Source organism: Plecotus auritus (genome assembly GCF_963455305.1).
Source record: "Plecotus auritus genome assembly, chromosome: 5".
Taxonomy (NCBI): Eukaryota; Metazoa; Chordata; class Mammalia; order Chiroptera; family Vespertilionidae; genus Plecotus; species Plecotus auritus.
The window spans coordinates 146,746,874-146,763,555 of record NC_137776.1 but is presented as its reverse complement, the minus strand read 5'-3'; the positions used below and the strand labels follow the sequence as shown (position 1 = coordinate 146,763,555).

General features: G+C 41.0%; 2 protein-coding genes across 2 annotated transcripts in view; both read left to right on the top strand.

The window, feature by feature from the left end:
* GNA14 (G protein subunit alpha 14) overlaps positions 1 to 16,682 on the top strand; it is a 142,148-nt gene that overhangs the window by 73,800 nt on the left and 51,666 nt on the right. Inside the window, exon 2 of the mRNA XM_080669923.1 lies at positions 5,124 to 5,308. Within this exon, the coding sequence (XP_080526049.1) occupies positions 5,124 to 5,308 (185 nt within the window). The remainder of the gene's footprint in view (positions 1 to 5,123; positions 5,309 to 16,682) is intronic.
* LOC308248970 (integrator complex subunit 6-like) lies at positions 11,105 to 13,672 on the top strand. The gene is given in 6 exon segments (XM_080669476.1): positions 11,105 to 11,190; positions 11,192 to 11,694; positions 11,697 to 11,849; positions 11,852 to 12,681; positions 12,685 to 12,902; positions 12,904 to 13,672. Coding segments are annotated over 6 exon segments (2,490 nt in total). The 5' UTR covers positions 11,105 to 11,137; the 3' UTR covers positions 13,637 to 13,672.

Genomic DNA, 16,682 nt, shown 5'->3' with positions numbered 1-16,682 from the left:
TATGGCAAATATGAGAAGTACATTATTTTGTGTACTTCCAAATAGAAAAACAGTTATTCAAAAATTCTTTGTGCCGGCCAGTGTGGCTAAATGGTTGAGCGTTGACCAATGAACCAGAAGGTCACGGTTCAATTCCTGGTCAGGGCACATACCCAGGTTGGGCCATGGATTCCATACCCAGTAGGGGACTGGCAGAAGGCAGCTAATCAATGATTCTCTCCCATTATTGATCTTTCTCTCTCTCCCTCTCCCTTCCTTTCTGAAATAAATAAAAAATAGATATTTAAAAAATTCTTTGTGAGAAAAAATTAACATGACCTTTTGGCTTTGCCTGATACAAGAACTTATATGTCAGCTTAACCTTTTGGCTTTGCCTGATATCAGAAATTAACTTTGGACTTGAAAATAATTTCTTGATCAGCTTAAGGTCCAAAGATGGCAGAAAGTGGAGGGAAATACTTGGAATTGCTGCTGTTATTGGTTAGTCAATTAAGATGATTGTGCAGATCAATGAAGCAAATAGATTATAAATATAAGACAGCCAAAACCGGTTTGGCTCAGTGGATAGAGCGTCAGCCTGCGGACTGAAAGGTCCCGGGTTCGATTCCGGTCAGGGGCATGTAGCTTGGTTGCGGGCACATCCCCAGTGGGAGGTGTGCAGGAGGCAGCTGGTCGATGTTTCTCTCTCATCGATGTTTCTGACTATCTATCACTCTTCCTTCCTCTCTGTAAAAAATCAATAAAATATATAAAAAAAAAAAAAATAAAAAAAAAAATAAATAAATATAAGACAGCTTCTTTTGAGTTTTGCTCCATTATTTTATGGTTACTTTTTTAAAAAATCTCATACTGCCTGTTGAGCCTTATCACTTAATTTTTCAGCTTTCTCTCCTTGTTTCAAAAGCTTTGTAGTCACCGCTTTTGTTGAGAGAGCAGCCGTGAATCCTGTCTTCAGTTGTTTACAGTTCTGAGTTGCCTAGGACATTACTACTTCTTTTATGGTGAAAAATAGCACCTCCTCTGTTTGCAAGCACAGAAGCTGGGGAAAGTGATATGGTTGTGAGGTTACACAGGGGCTGGGCAGAAGCAGGGCTGGCTGGAATAAGTAAATCATTACGGAAATTTAGAAATGTTTTTCCTCTGGAAATTGAAAAACAGAGCTCACATGGGGATATTTTATTCATGCAGAAATGAAATTGGAACTTGGTATAAAAACCCATCAGCTAAACTGAATGTAATGTAAAACCTTGAGCATTCCAGTCCCAGGTAAATTATATTAGCAGAGATGCCCCTCACAAAAGCCCTGGAGAAGTGCTTCCTAACCAGTCCGTGAACTGGGTGCATCAAAACCCCTGAAGTGCCCTGGCTGGTGTGGCTCAGTTGGGTGAGCAGAGTCCCATACACCAAGAGGTTGCCAGTTCAATTCCCAGTCAGGGCACATGCCTGAGTTATAGGCTCAGTTCCCAGTAGGGGGCATGCAGGAGGCAGTTGATTGATGTTTCTCTCATCGATATTCCTCCCTCCCTCACTGTCCCTTCCTCTCTCTCTGTAGAAAAATAAAAAAATATATATTTGAAGATCAACAAACAAAAAACTCTGGAGTGCTGGTTACAATTATATATTCCCCGGCTCCTGCAAGGGCCAGTCAGGCTTGAACTGAGGAGGAGCCTAGAATCTGCATTTTTATTGAGTATCCCTCCCTCCATTGGATTGCACTTATGTAGGTGTCTTACCCATCCAGCTGGAATAACAAAACACCACAGACTGGTTATTCATCAGAACCCAACCTTGATGACACCTGACTTCCAACTTCCAACCTCCAGAATGCGAGAAATAAACCGCAGAAAATTGTTTCTCACATTCTGGAAGCTGGAAGTTGGAGGTCAGGTGCCATCAAGGTTGGGTTCTGATGAGCACTCCCTTCCACATTGCAGACTTTTCCTTGTATCGTCACATGATGGAAGGGGCAAGGGAGCGCTCTGTGTTCCCTTCTATACGGGCACTTAATCCCATTTGTGAGGGTTCCACCCTTATGACCTAATCACCACCCAAAGGCCCTTAGTACCATCACTTTGGGTATTACGTTTTCAATTCATTAGGTTGAATTTGGGGGTGTGGGGAACACAAACATTCTGACCATAGCAGCAGTGAATCACTTGGAATTTTCTCCAACGTTGGCCAGATTCTCTTGTAAATCAGTATCTTTAGAATAACAAGTTCCAAGACTACAGCACTCATAGTGCAGAAGCTTTATCTCACTGTGTGGGGTGGCTGCTTCCCAGCATCAGCTGGAAATTAGAGGGAGCTGAGCAAAATCCCTCTCAGCCCTCCAGCTTAAAGATTTCAAAAGGAATTAACTCATCTATCTCCACTACCAGGAAACCCTGATATGGAACCAGAGCCTGCCTCCCCAGGTGGCTGGCACTGGGTCCTAAGTGTCATCAGAAAGGGCAGGTGGCAGGGTGCCTGCTTCTGGGTGAGGTAGCTTTGTATACTCAGAAACAGTAATCATCCTGGTCATCTTAGTCAACAAATATCCATTCACGAATATGTATTAGGTTTCTACTGTGTGCTGTTTCAGGCTCCAACGATTCCAGGGAACAAGAGAAATAGGATCCTGGCTTATGGGCCACCTCAGTGTGTCCAGATCTCCTGATCTCTTCTAAGCGCACTGGTCTCACAAATCATTTTGGCCACGTGACCAATATCCAGAACTGTGTTCTTATTTTTATTCTGATTTACATTTTGTTCTGCTCAGTGTTCTAAAACTGAGCTAGAAAACAATGACTTCTCGCAGATGGTTTAGAACACATCCCCCCGCCCCCCTCCTGCCACTGAAGATGGCTCTGCCCATCTCAGAAGCCTTCTCAGCTGTTGGCCTTGGCCCTCAGGGAGGCGGGCTTTACTGAAGATTGTAGGTAAACTTGAAGAACAATTGGCTTTCTGTTTAGATGTCCTTGGGCTATCACTTGGAAGGGATTTATTTTGCTTTGGCCTCTGTTCCCTCCTGGCTCCTAAAAAAAAGCAGGTTTTTTTTTTTCCTTCATGAGCCTTTCTGTGTATTTAAAATTAAGCTGTCATATTGCTTTCTCAGATCTCAGAACGAGTTTAGAATTGTAGTGTGAAGCCATCTTGTTGGCCCTTTTACAATGACGTGTTCCAACCCTCAGTTTTTTCTGTGTGAGGTCCTAGGTAGATTCAAGAAGCCTCCGGGGGAAGTTCCTTTAAGGATGGGATGTAGAAGGGTGAATTCCATGTAAAGAGGACACTAATGTGTGTGTACTGTTTTCCAAACTATGATACCTAGATCACTGGTGCTAGACAAGATGTTTTTAGTTGGAATTTCACTGAAGTCTTATTTACCTACTAATAATATATTTAATTTGATTAATCATGGCAGATGATAACTGGTTTTTCATTTATGGCATGCATGTTTTCTTTCATAACAAGCTTATTGAAATAAAAAATCCAAAAAGATTAAATAACCACACAGGTGGTATATGAATATGGTAAACATCACAAGGTCGGTACACAGATGACAGAGTTTGGGGAAACACTGATGCCAAGAGCCAAGTGTCTTCTAGGCCAGCCCCAGACCTGCAGGCCAAAGGTGCACACTCATCACCCATGAGGGCGGGAAGCTGGTGGAGGCGAGCTTTACCTAACATAGTCACACTTTATGGGTATATGCCAACCACACAGAGTAGCAAGCTGTGTGTGCAGCTTAATCGCTTATTGAGCCGCCACTCTGGAATAGGAAATCAGTTTAAGGGGCTGGGGGTCCAGAGGATCCCGACAGAGCTTTACAGGGAGAGACTCAGGAGAGTACCTCAGTCTTACTCGAGAAGCACATTGGACCAGCCAGGACTAACTTGCTGATTTTATTAAAGAGGACAGTGCATTAGGATGATGCTAAGAGAGAATGTCAAATGGAGCAGGCTTTTCATGAAAGCTTACAAGTACTTACAACCATTGTTGTTCTTTTCCTCTGCAAATACAAAAACCATGAAGCAAAAAGTAAATGAAGAAGAGCCATTAGCCTTACTTATATTTGGAACAGAATCTAGAAACGAAATTGTAATTATATTCTTTTCCTCATCTGTGTTTAACAGCGAAAGTCCTTCTGGGCTGTGGTCCTCTCTATCCCGACTCTTCCCTCCCCCATTCTCTTTGTGGCCTCTTAATGAGGCCCTTAGTAAGCTGACAGCAGGGGTCACCAATCAAAAGCTGCTCCCAGGTTGCGGGCTCACATTGCCTGCCTCTCTGCAGTTTTTCAGGCCCTGGAGGACCCTCACCAGCATGTTGCTTTTGTTGGGGAAAGGAGGAGAAAGTCCTCATAAAAAGACAAGGAACAGAGTAGAGTGGATCCGTGCTACCAACCCAAACCATACATTCTAATGCATAACTAGGTGGGATGTGAAAGCTAAGTCACCTAATCCTCCAGCCACCAATACTTTTCATTCTAAAAGTCATATCCTGATATTTTTCTTTCACTTGTAACAGAATAAATGATTATACTCAAGGTCCAGGTGTTGAGTTTCTGTTTAGAACCAGTGAGGAAACTCAACTCAGATCCTCAGCTTGACTTTATTGGTCCCCATGGTCCCGGTCACAGCTGTCATTGCAGGGAGACCCTCATCTCCGCCCCTCTCCCTGCTACTGGAACCATCTCATTTAGAACAGCTCTGAGGACTTAGGGGAAGGGATGTAGGGAAGCAATTCCCTGGGGCCTAAACAGTGTTAATGACGAGAGCTGATATTTAGGATTATTCCAAGTGACACAGATACTCATGTTCTTAATAAATTCGCGTGCACACGTGTGTGTGTGTGTGTGTGTGTGTGTGTGTGTGTGTGTGTGTGTGTGTAGACAGAGAGAGAGATACTGCTTGATGGATTAATTGATTCATGATTGATTTAAAGCCTTCTAAAGCACAGGGTAAAAACTGCTCTGCCCAGGATTTAGGATGGTACTACCCTACATCAACATTCAACAAGCCTTTTCCAAGTTCATCCCTGTCAGCCCATTAATCATGATATGGACCAACACGGCCAGGATGTCCTATCTTTCTCGATGCGTTTCCTTTTGAAAACTGACTGGGTTTTTCACTTATTTTGTCTATTAGGAACTGGTGAGAGTGGCAAAAGCACCTTTATCAAGCAAATGAGAATTATCCATGGGTCTGGTTACAGCGATGAAGATAGAAAGGGATTCACGAAGCTGGTTTACCAAAACATATTCACTGCCATGCAAGCCATGATCAAAGCCATGGACACCCTGAGGATACAGTACATGTGTGAGCAGAATAAGGTACGCGCTTGCGGGATGTTGCCCTGTTTGTGATTGTGTGCTTTCCTTCTCTGGTCAGCAGATGTTTCTGAACAAAAAGATTTACTGGGTGTTCTGGTCAGAGGCCAAAAGAAGCTCTTGAGCTCAAACTCCAGAGAAGCGTGATGAATGTGGTTGGCCCTGTGGTCTTATTTATGCTGAAGTTCTAGCACGGCAATAGTGTGGGGCTACCTCTGTGCAGGGATTCAGAAATGTGGGCAGTTGTTTAGTTTGCTTATTTCAGGCACTGAGAGCAGGAAGGCATGTGCATTTTCTCCTTCAGCTAAGATACCCAGTTAGTTTTTCAGTGGAGCAACGGAGACCTCGGGTTTATAAGGGCCAATGTTTTAAAGAATTCCCAGTCTTAGAAAATATTTTCACTAATGCCCTGTAAACTACTCAGAGAAAGCAGTGGGTTTTGTTTGTTTGTTTATTTTGGGAGCTAGCCCTTCTTGGGAGTTAAGTGATAGCAGCGAACTCTGATAAAGTAATGGTATCAACTCTCATTGGCTTTCATATCACCACTGGTCATTTGAAACACAAATCTGTGTAAGACCATGGGGAATAATGAGGCAGGATGATGGGAGGAGGAGACAAATAAAATTTTATATGGTATATTGGAATGCAAATTAATTGGACAATACTATGTCTGAGTTCATTAGGAATCTGGATTAGAAATAGAGTTTATTTCAAATCATACCAAATTACTACATGACGTGATGATAAAAAGAAAAATTCTGTCTGAGTCTCTTGTGGGTCTATTAAAAAGAAATATAGCTGCTAAAAAGCCAGAATTGAGTGGGCTTTAGTATAGATCCCAAGGACAGCTTTATCATGAACTGGTGGCACCTGTGTTCATCTATGCTTTATATATATAATATACAAAGACTTTGAAAGCTATCAGTCTAAACTTTTTATTTCTCAGTGACTGGATTACATAGAAAAACACAGCATGCACCGAATTTGGTGCCAAGTAATGTGAGAGGTGCATACCGAGCCATTGGAAGATTCTGGAAGTGACTCTGATGATTCTTTTGCACTTTGGTTTTGAGTACACGCTTTCGATAGATATTTTTAACCTGTTCCATTCTTTTTTAATCACCCTGTACAAGGTATTTTAAAAATTAGGCCATCTGTAAAAATACAGGATCAGAAGAGGTATGTAGGAATGTTTTTGTGGTTTAGTTAATCTATTTTTTTTCCTCTTCTAAAATGTATTTGGTTTCTCAGTCATAGTAGGGTGACAGGGGAAAGCTTGGAATTTAGGGGTGGATTGGTAAACAGACCTATTGGGAAGAAAATGCTTAAGTGTATATCAGTTCTGCTTACCTTGGCAATGTGTTTGTAAAACCCAATCAGACTTAGTAATCAAGGTCTCTGGGTTTTTGCTTTGTTTTGTTTTCCCTCAAGGTCTTCTGGTACTACTCTGAGTTTATGTTTTGAACAAAACGGTTTTATGGGGTTTGGCATTCTACCACTTTCTCCTTTTCTCTCTTTTTAAAAAAATTTATCTTTATTGTTGAAAGTATTACAGATGTCCCCTTTGGGTTTTTGTGTGTTTTTTTCCTCATTGACTTCCTACATCCCACACCCGCCCCTCCCAGCCCTTCATCACACTATTATTTATAGTCTTATGTATGTAAGTTTACTGGTTAATCTCTGCTCACCTCCACCTTACTTCAGAAATTCATCAGTCTGTCCCATGCTTCTGTGTCTCTGGATCTATTTTGTTCATCAATTTATTTTGTTCATTAGATTCCACATATGAGTGAGATCATGTGATAGTTATCTTTCTCTGACTGCCTTATTTCGCTTAGCATACTACTCTCTGGGTCTATCCAGGCTGTTGCAAATGGAAAGGAAGGAACTTTCCTCTTGATCTTAATTCTTTTTCACCAGGCCATGTCCAACTGCCCAGTAATCTGTTAGTTTCCCATAGTTGCTGTAACAAAGGACCTCAAACGAGGTGCCTTAGAAGAGAAATTTATGTGGCAACAGGTTTGAAGGCTAGAAGTCTGAAATTAAGGTTGATTGGTTCTACGGGAGACTGTGAGGGAAACTCTGTTCCATGCTTGTCTCCTAGCCTCTGGTCCCTGCTGGCCACCTTTGATGTCCTTTCCAGTCTCTGCCTATGTTCACAGAGTTCTCCCTAGGTGTGTGTCTGTGTTCTGTCCATGTCCAAATTTTCTTCTTCTTATAAGGATGCGAGTCATTGGATGTAACTAGATTACATCTACAAAGGTAATTACTTTCTGAGGTTGAGGTTTGCATGAATTTCAGAGGGATGCTAATCAAATCAGCAGAGTCTGCCCCCATTCATATTTATCCCACAAGCAAAATATATTTCCCCTATTCCAATAATCCCCAAAGTCTTAATCCATTCCAGCATCAACTCTGTCTCATAGCTAATGTAAATATCAATTCACAAGGCCCTAAATCTCATCATTTAAATCATGTAAATTAGGTATGGTTGTATGTCAGTTATATGGTATATTGGAACATGGATTCTGGATTTGGTCCATTCTGGAGCAGAATTCCTCTCCTTCCACAGACCTGTGAAACTAGGAAGCAAGTCCTGTGTCCCCTTCACTTATGTATCTGGCTCTATTCTCAATGCCTCCTTTCTTTCTGCTTCAAGTACCTACTTTCATGCCTCATAAACTTCCTCTTAACCCTCGGACATATGCCTGGGATGAACCACATGCTGAAATGGCCTAAGGAAAAGCAAAAGATTGAGTGGAAAGAACATTGGATGGGTTCCTAAAAATCTGGGCTCTCCTCATGGCTCCCCTGTGGGTCTCAGGCAGCAGTCAGCAAACTTTTTTCTCTAAAAGGCCAGAGAGGAAATATTTTTGGCTTTGAGGGCTATACAGTCTCTCTGGCAACTGTTGGACTCAGCCATGGTAGTGCAAAAGCGGCTATTGGCCATGCATAAACAAAGGAATGGGACTCGCTTGTAAACTCTATTGGCAAAATGTAAAAGCCACTCTTAACTCATGGTCCAGACAAAAGCAGGCCACAAGTAGATTAAGTCCATGGGCTGTAGGTGCCCACCCTAGCTGGTTCTCAACCTTTCTAATGCCGCGACCCTTTATACAGTTCCTCATGTTGTGGTGATCCCCAACCATAAAATTATTTTCGTTGCTACTTCATAACTATAATTTTGCTACTGTTAATGAATCGTAATGTAAATATCTGTGTTTTCCGATGATCTTAGGCTCTACAGTCACGACCCACAGGTTGAGAACCGCTAGCAGGGTCGCCTAAGACCATCGGAAAACACAGATATTTACATTACGATTCATAACAGTAGCAAAATTACAGTTATGAAGTAGCAACGAAAATAATTTTATGGTTGGGGGTCACCACAACATGAGGAACTATATAAAGGGTTGTGGCATTAGAAATGTTGGGAACCACTGTCCTAGGGGAAGCCATAAAACATCTCTGGTCTTTGCATTTCTCCACCTGGTCAATGCAGCCCACACATGCTCTGTCTACTTCATAAGCCAACATGGGCAAACGGAAGTGCTTTGCAAATTAAACGGCACTCAAGAAATATAAGGTTATTATTGGGGCAAGTTCAAAAGCCAAAAATGCACTCATTGTTTAGGTCATTTTCATCCATTCCTTCTCTATTATTTTCTGAATAATTTTCTCTGTGGGCTAAAACTAATGACTAAACATGGGACTATAGCTAAGTACCATACTCATTTACGTCATAAAATGATAAAATTAGTGTTCACTTGAAACAGTTGATTAGTGAAGACAGGTTGAACAAAGTCTTCCTTAGCTTTCATTTTTAGTGGTTTATTCCTTCCCTCAGTAATTCTTTGCTAAGGATTTCGTTTGATTATCTTTTTATTTTATTTTATTTTATTTGAGCTGGGAACACTTTCTTAACAGTATGTATAAGGAAATGAAGAGTGATTTTTAAAAATTTTAAATGTTTGCAGGATTATTGCTTAGCTAGGTTGTTGAAAATCTTTGCCTGTTACAGACAGGCTGCTTATGAAAGAAAAATTATCAGATAGTTCAGCGTTTGTTTTTTAAGCAACATATTTTTTTCCAATTAAGATTGAGCCTTGCCCTGGCTACTGTTGCTCAGTGGTAGAGCGTTGGCTCACAGGTTCGATTCCCAGTCAAAGGCATGTATCTGGGTTGCAGGTTTAATTCCTTGTGGGAGCCAACCAATTGATGTTTCTCTCTCTCTCTCCCCCTCCCTCCCTTCCACTCTCTCTAAAAATTAGTGGAAAAATATCCTAGGATAATGATTAACAAAGCAAAGCAAAGGTAGAGCTTTGAAGAATATTTTCTTCTGTTTTGCCGGCTTTTATTTGTAAAGAAATGATTCATATGTATTTGTTGATAAGCCTTACTTATGAATGTCTCTCAGGAGTGCTGTATGAGCACATTAGATCTTATGACTTCTTGAATAAATATTACAAAGGCATGTGCTCAGTGGCAAGGCTCCTACATTTGAGTTAGCTTATAACTCATGCTCACTAGTGATGATTTCATTGAAGTCCGAAGAGCCTCATATTTTTGCTGTTTGTAGTATCTCCAACTTGGAAAATTCTCATTCTAGTCCTGTCCTAGAAGCAAATCTTTCTGATCCCCTTAAAGGTTCTGCAGAATCTGCCTGGATGATTTAGATGCAGAATTTCCCAAGGGCAAAGGACAGCCTGCCCGACTTCTCAAAAGCCTTCTACCTCTATATGCAGTGGGCCCTAGAAAAAAGAATTAGGTTTATGGGCTCTTGGGCAGCAGCCCCCATAAAGATGCTTTTAGGAGCTCTTTATGATACCGCGGTCACATCATACTTGCATATGTTACACAAATTTAATTGCATAGGCTCCTCACAAAAACATTGTTAAAAGGAAAGTTACTAATTAAACAATTATTTGCCTACCATTCCACTGCAAGTACCTAATTTAGAATTCAATGTTTCTAGAAGTGTTGAAAGTATTACAAATGTCCCTTTCTTCCACCAAAGGTATTTTTATCTATTGAGACGGTAGCTTACCAAGTGTAAAACTTAAACATCAAATATCCACCTTTACAACTAAGCAATAAAGTCTAGTATTTATGGGGCAGGATCACAGAGGATGACATTTTTTAACACCCAAGAGAGCTCCGATAATGTCCCATCTGTGTATATATGATTTTTCCAGCTCAACTGTTCATTCTCAGGAAACAAAAGGCTGATGCTCCGAAAGGTCTATTAAACACTCAGGTGAGGAAACGGGGCCCAGTGAAGTGAAAGGAGTCAGTGGATGTCACTTTCTGTCAAAGAGTTTCTCCGGGCTTCACGTATTTTAAGACACTCTTCTTTTATAATTTTGTAAACATCTGTTTGAATCTATCTTTCAGTCCTACTTCCTCATCCAGTTTGAAAAGTCAGATTCTGCAAGAGCCCCTGGGAAGAGGGAGGCCCATGTTCAGACGTTGGCTGCAGCCCAGGGTGCTGGTCCTCTGGCAGATGCTCAACTTGGGCTCTTTCTTCCCGTGCCCCATTGGATGGCGAAGTCGTGTGGTACATTTTTCTCCTTACTAAGAACTTAGAGTACCAGCTAGTGTCACAACAGCAACCGCAAATTCTCCACCAACATCCTAGGCTGGAGCGTTTTTACTTATCCCACTCGTTCTCTGATCAATCAGTGTTCACGGTAGTGTAAAAGTTGCTATAATCGGGGAACCCCCTCCCCACCGCGCGGGCGGGCATGCGCTGCGAGCCCGGCTAGGCCCAGGCCCGGGCTCCGGCCCAAGGCGCTCCGTGCCCAGGATCCTGCCAGCCGAAGAGACAGGTATATGCTGGTCACTTTCGAAGAGCCGCCCTATGCTCTCAAGGCCGGATGGAAAGAAACATGCAACGTTTATGAATGAACTGAAAAACCTTCAGGCTGAAGGACTTACGACTCCTGGCCAATCCCTAAGGACAGCTTTTGATTTATTAAATTTAAATAGATTAGTAACTGGCATAGACAACTATGGGCAGGGAAGAAACCCCTTTTTCTTGGAGCCAGCAATAGTTATTACAATTACTGATGGGAGCAAGTTGACTACTACCAGTGGAGTCCAGGATGAGCTCCATTTACCTCTTAATTCTCCTTTGCCTGGAAGTGAATTGACCAAGGAACCTTTTCGTTGGGATCAGAGACTCTTTGCATTAGTGTTGCGGTTGCCTGGCACCATGTCAGTAGAATCAGAACAGTTGACAGGTGTGCCTTTAGATGACTCTGCAGTCACACCAATGTGTGAAGTGACAGGCGGTCGCTCTTACTCTGTATGTTCTCCAAGAATGCTTAATCAGTGTCTGGAGTCCTTGGTGCAGAAACTGCAAAGTGGAGTGGTAATAAACTTTGAAAAGCAGGACCAGATCCTTCCCCTGTAGAAGATGGGCAGCCAGATATATCAAGGCCTTTTGGATCTCAGCCTTGGCATAGCTGTCACAAACTCATATATGTCAGGCCAAATCCCAAAACTGGGGTTCCTATAGGTCATTGGCCTGTTCCAGAGTCTTTAGGCCAGATCAGAATTCTCCAACATTACCACCTCGTACATCTCATCCTGTAGTGAAGTTTTCCTGTACAGATTGTGAACCAATGGTTATTGACAAATTGCCTTTTGACAAATATGAGTTGGAACCTTCACCACTGACTCAATTTATCTTGGAAAGGAAATCTCCTCAAACATGTTGGCGGGTATATGTGAGCAATAGTGCAAAATATAGTGAACTTGGTCATCCCTTTGGTTATTTGAAAGCCAGTACAGCACTGAACTGTGTCAACTTATTTGTGATGCCTTACAATTACCCAGTCCTTCCCCTCTTAGATGACTTGTTTGAAGTACATAAAGCAAAACCAACATTGAAATGGAGACAGTCATTCGAAAGTTATTTGAAGACAATGCCTCCCTACTATCTTGGGCCTCTGAGGAAAGCTGTTAGAATGATGGGAGCACCTAACCTCATAGCAGACAGTATGGAATATGGACTAAGTTACAGTGTCATTTCATACCTCAAAAAATTGAGTCAACAGGCCAAAATAGAATCTGATCGAGTCATTGGATCTGTAGGCAAAAAAGTAGTTCAGGAAACTGGAATTAAAGTTCGAAGCCGATCACATGGTTTATCAATGGCCTATAGGAAAGATTTTCAACAGCTCCTCCAGGGAATTTCAGAGGATGTTCCTCATAGACTGCTGGACCTGAACATGAAAGAATACATTGGGTTCCAATTTTCTTTGCTCAATAAGGATTTAAAGCCACAGACATTTAGAAATGCGTATGACATACCTAGACGGAATCTTTTGGATCACTTAACAAGAATGAGATTTAATCTTATGAAGAGCACCTGAAGATTTCTTAAAGGACAGGATGAAGATCAAGTACACAGTGTTCCTATAGCACAAATGGGGAATTACCAGGAATATCTCAAGCAAGTACCTTCTCCACTAAGAGAACTTGATCCTGATCAGCCTCGAAGGTTACATACATTTGGCAACCCTTTTAAGCTGGATAAAAAGGGTATGATGATAGATGAAGCAAATGAATTTGTGGCTGAACCTCAAAATAAACAAACGACCTGCAGAACCAAATATGCAAGGGATCCCTAAAAGACGTCGCTGTATGTCTCCACTGCTAAGAGGCAGACAACAGAATCCAGTTGTGAACAATCATATTGGAGGAAAAGGACCACCTATACCTATGACTCAAGCACAGCCAGATCTTATTAAACCCCTTCCTCTTCATAAAATTTCAGAAGCCATTAATGATTCAACAATAGATGATGTGGTTGAAAATCATGTTGCTGACCAACTTTCATCAGATATTACACCAAATGCTGTGGATACTGAATTTTCAACATCATCTTCTCCAGCCAATTTACTGGAACGATTTACAGAGACTCTTGGTCATGATCATTTAGGAACTAATGACCTCACTGTTGGTGGATTTTTAGAAAATCATGAAGAGCCAAGAGATAAAGTACAATGCCCTGAAGAAAATATACCAGCATCTTCACTCAACAAAGGAAAGAAATTGATGCATTGCAGAAGCCACGAAAAAGTCAACACTGAACTAAAAGCACAAATAATGAAAGAGATTAGAAAGCCAGGAAGAAAATATGAAAGAATCTTCACTTTACTGAAGCATGTACGAGGCAGTTTACAAACAAGACTAATATTTTCACAAAATGTCATTAAAGAAGCATCAAGGTTTAAAAAACAAATGCTAATAGAACAACTGGAGAACTTCTTGGATGAAATTCATCGAAGAGCCAATCAGATCAACCATATTAATAGCAATTAAAAGAAAACAGAATGTGGCCACTTATTTCACTATATCTTCTCCAAATACAAGACTGTTGTGATTTTGCATTCATTTTTTTGACATGCATTGTTGGCTATTTGAAATACTAAGATCAAGTCTACAGAATCTTTCTCATCATTTTACAGTGACCTTTTCATTTTGGTTTATTTTTGTAATGTGAAAAGTATCACTCTAAAAAACATTTTTATTTAACAAACTAAAAATATTCCTTCAAATCTCTTGCTTGTCATTGACTCTTGCATGTCAATTTCCCTCTGGTTCTATTTTCTTAAACCAACCTTTAAAATTGTCACCTCTGTTAAGGTTGAACTTTGCCAAAAAAAAATAAGAAGATACTTTGTAATTTTGGGGGGAAAAAAAGCACATACATTAAAACTCGGTAATGTTTTGTATATACAGTTATTTCGGATATATTATTGTAAGTTGTACAAATGTATTTTGAAGAATATTTAAGAAAAGCGCTTTTGTTATTCCATCAATAAATGCTCTATTTCTTTAAAAAAAAGTTGCTATAATCAAAGCTTGAGATGTAAGATTTTGAAAATGGCAAAAAAATGTAAAGGAGAAAGAACCAGTTTTCTCCTTAATCATTATCAGAAGTAAATCTGACCACCCATTCTTATTGTGCCTGACTTGAGAGAGAGGAAGTTACTTGACCATTGAAATATTAATTTCTTCCCCTACCTCAAGGCTAGCACATCCTACCACATCCAAAGAAATGCTTTTAAAAATCTGGCAAAAGGGGGAAATTTCACAAAGTTAAAGACAGTCCAGAAACTAGTGTGACCGTCAGTCTATGTGAACATCTATCCATCTGTTCCACATATGTGAAACGATTGCCTTGAGTTTTTAAATTCCATCCTATTTTGCTGCTATCTTAAAATGTAATGGGGAACATGTGAAAGTCCCTCATGATTCAAAGCTCTTTAATAAAAGCTAGAATCATAATTAATGATGCTAGTAAAGTTCTTGTGAGATCTGAAGTCCTTCACAGTTTGCTTTCTCCTGTTAAAGCTGGGCTCTCATTTTCTGAAGGTAGAGAGGTAACAGGTGTGTCAGTCCTGCTCCGTGTCCCCCCCCTTGGCCCTGTCCCCCTTAGCCTTGCCTGCTCTGAACACCTAGTGCCAAGGGATCAATTACCCTCCAGATTTGTTTTGGAATCCTGCCAAGGGAATCATGTATTCATCTGGTATTATTGAATTTAAAGGCAGAGTTTCTCATTAATTGGTTAGCTCTGCAATAGTATCCTAGGCAAAACATTCTAGAAAGCATCCTTTCTGTGGTTAAAAAAATTTTTTTTAAAAGCTGGGGACTCAAATGGGATACAGCAACTAATGCAACAGAAACAAATTGTTAAACGTGTGTGTGTGTGTGTGTGTGTGTGTGTGTGTGTGTCTGCCTCTGCACACACGATGGGTGTGTTTATCAGTAAATCTACCTTTAGAGTAAAAGCCATACTCATTAGAAACCAGAACAATAAGCTTTCCTTTTTTCTTTCCTTTTCTTTTTTTCATTGACACTTCTTTTTGGAAGCTCAACTGTTGTCATGGAGCTTTGAGACATTGTATCTCATATACTTCATCTTGATTTATGACACTTAAAACTCTGTCATGTTTAATTAAGAATTATCTAAATTAATGTGAAATAGCTTTCACATTGGTACTATGCTTTGTATTTCCCCTAAATTAAAATATTTTGGCACTTTCCTATCTGTAATTAGAAGTAAAAATTTGTTTTAAGTTCACCATTTACAAGATTTGGTTAGGAAATTGTTTGCTTTTGTGTGTGACTGTGTAACTTATTAAGGGTAGAAATACCTAGAAAGTTTGTCTAGATTCTCTTTTAGAAGTAAAAGACACTTCAAGTCTTCTAATAATTTAAATAGTTAAGGTGGAAATAGTTGCAAAAAGGTCGAGGATGATAGGAATGAGTCTGCAGGCATTTTAGCCTCTAGGCTCTCTGCCTTCTTTTTATTTATCGATGAGAGAGAGAGAGAGAGAGAGAGAGAGAGAGAGAGAGAGAGAGAGAGAGAGAGAGAGAGAGACTGACTCTGAAAGATCCATGAAGGCCAAGGACATCTAGCTTTTATGCACCTTTGCAGCTCCAGCGCCTGACATGGATGCAGGTAATTTGCCAAAAGCCTATCTTCTGAAGAGCCAACTTCTGGGAAAAAAGAATCCGATTTTTTTTTTAATGAACCCAACAGGTGATCTGAGGGCCACCGGAGGCCTTTCCTGAACCTGCTCTGACTTACTCTCCGGCCTCCTCTGCCCTCCCTGTTGGACTCAGGCAACAGCCCGTGCCTCTGTGTTTGCTCATATGTCTCATCTGTTTGACTATCCTGGCACCCACCCCCTCTGCACGCATACATAGCCAGCTTCATCTGTTAATCTTGAATAAGGCATCCAGGACTGTAGCAGACTTTCTGTGACAACCTCCAACCTCTGTGGGGTTAGGCACTCTTCCCAGTGTACCTATAATACCTTGCCTGGAGCATATTACGTTGTAATTCTTTATGCATTGCTCCCACCTCAGACCAGGAGTTCTTTGAAATTGGAATGCATGCCCTGGTCCTCTCTGTATCCTTGTGGGTTCCATAATTGTTAGTGAAGTAACATTCAAACCTTGTGTGAAAATAACATCCTAAATTCAAAGCTGCCCGAGGGCTTTGTGCCGGGGTGATAGCCACAATCTTGGAGGATCACTAAGCTGTTCTTTCACATGATACGTGTTTGTTTTCTTACCTTTGGGATTGTGACACCAGGCAAAAGGGAACAGAGAGTCTACAGGACCATGTTTTTCTTTTTCCAAAGAAACATTTGGCAATTGGAACTACTGCTTCTGAGATGCAAGATAAGCAGGAAGCCTGGCATAGTCAAGGGGCTCAGAAGCCGTGGAGGAAGCATGGGGTTGGCTGGATCAGCACTTGGGATGTGCTTGGTGAGCAGCTAATGCCCTGTGCAAGTTAAGTCAGCGGTGATGACTCTTCCTAAGCTGAGTCACCAGGCAGCTGCTTTGGAATCAC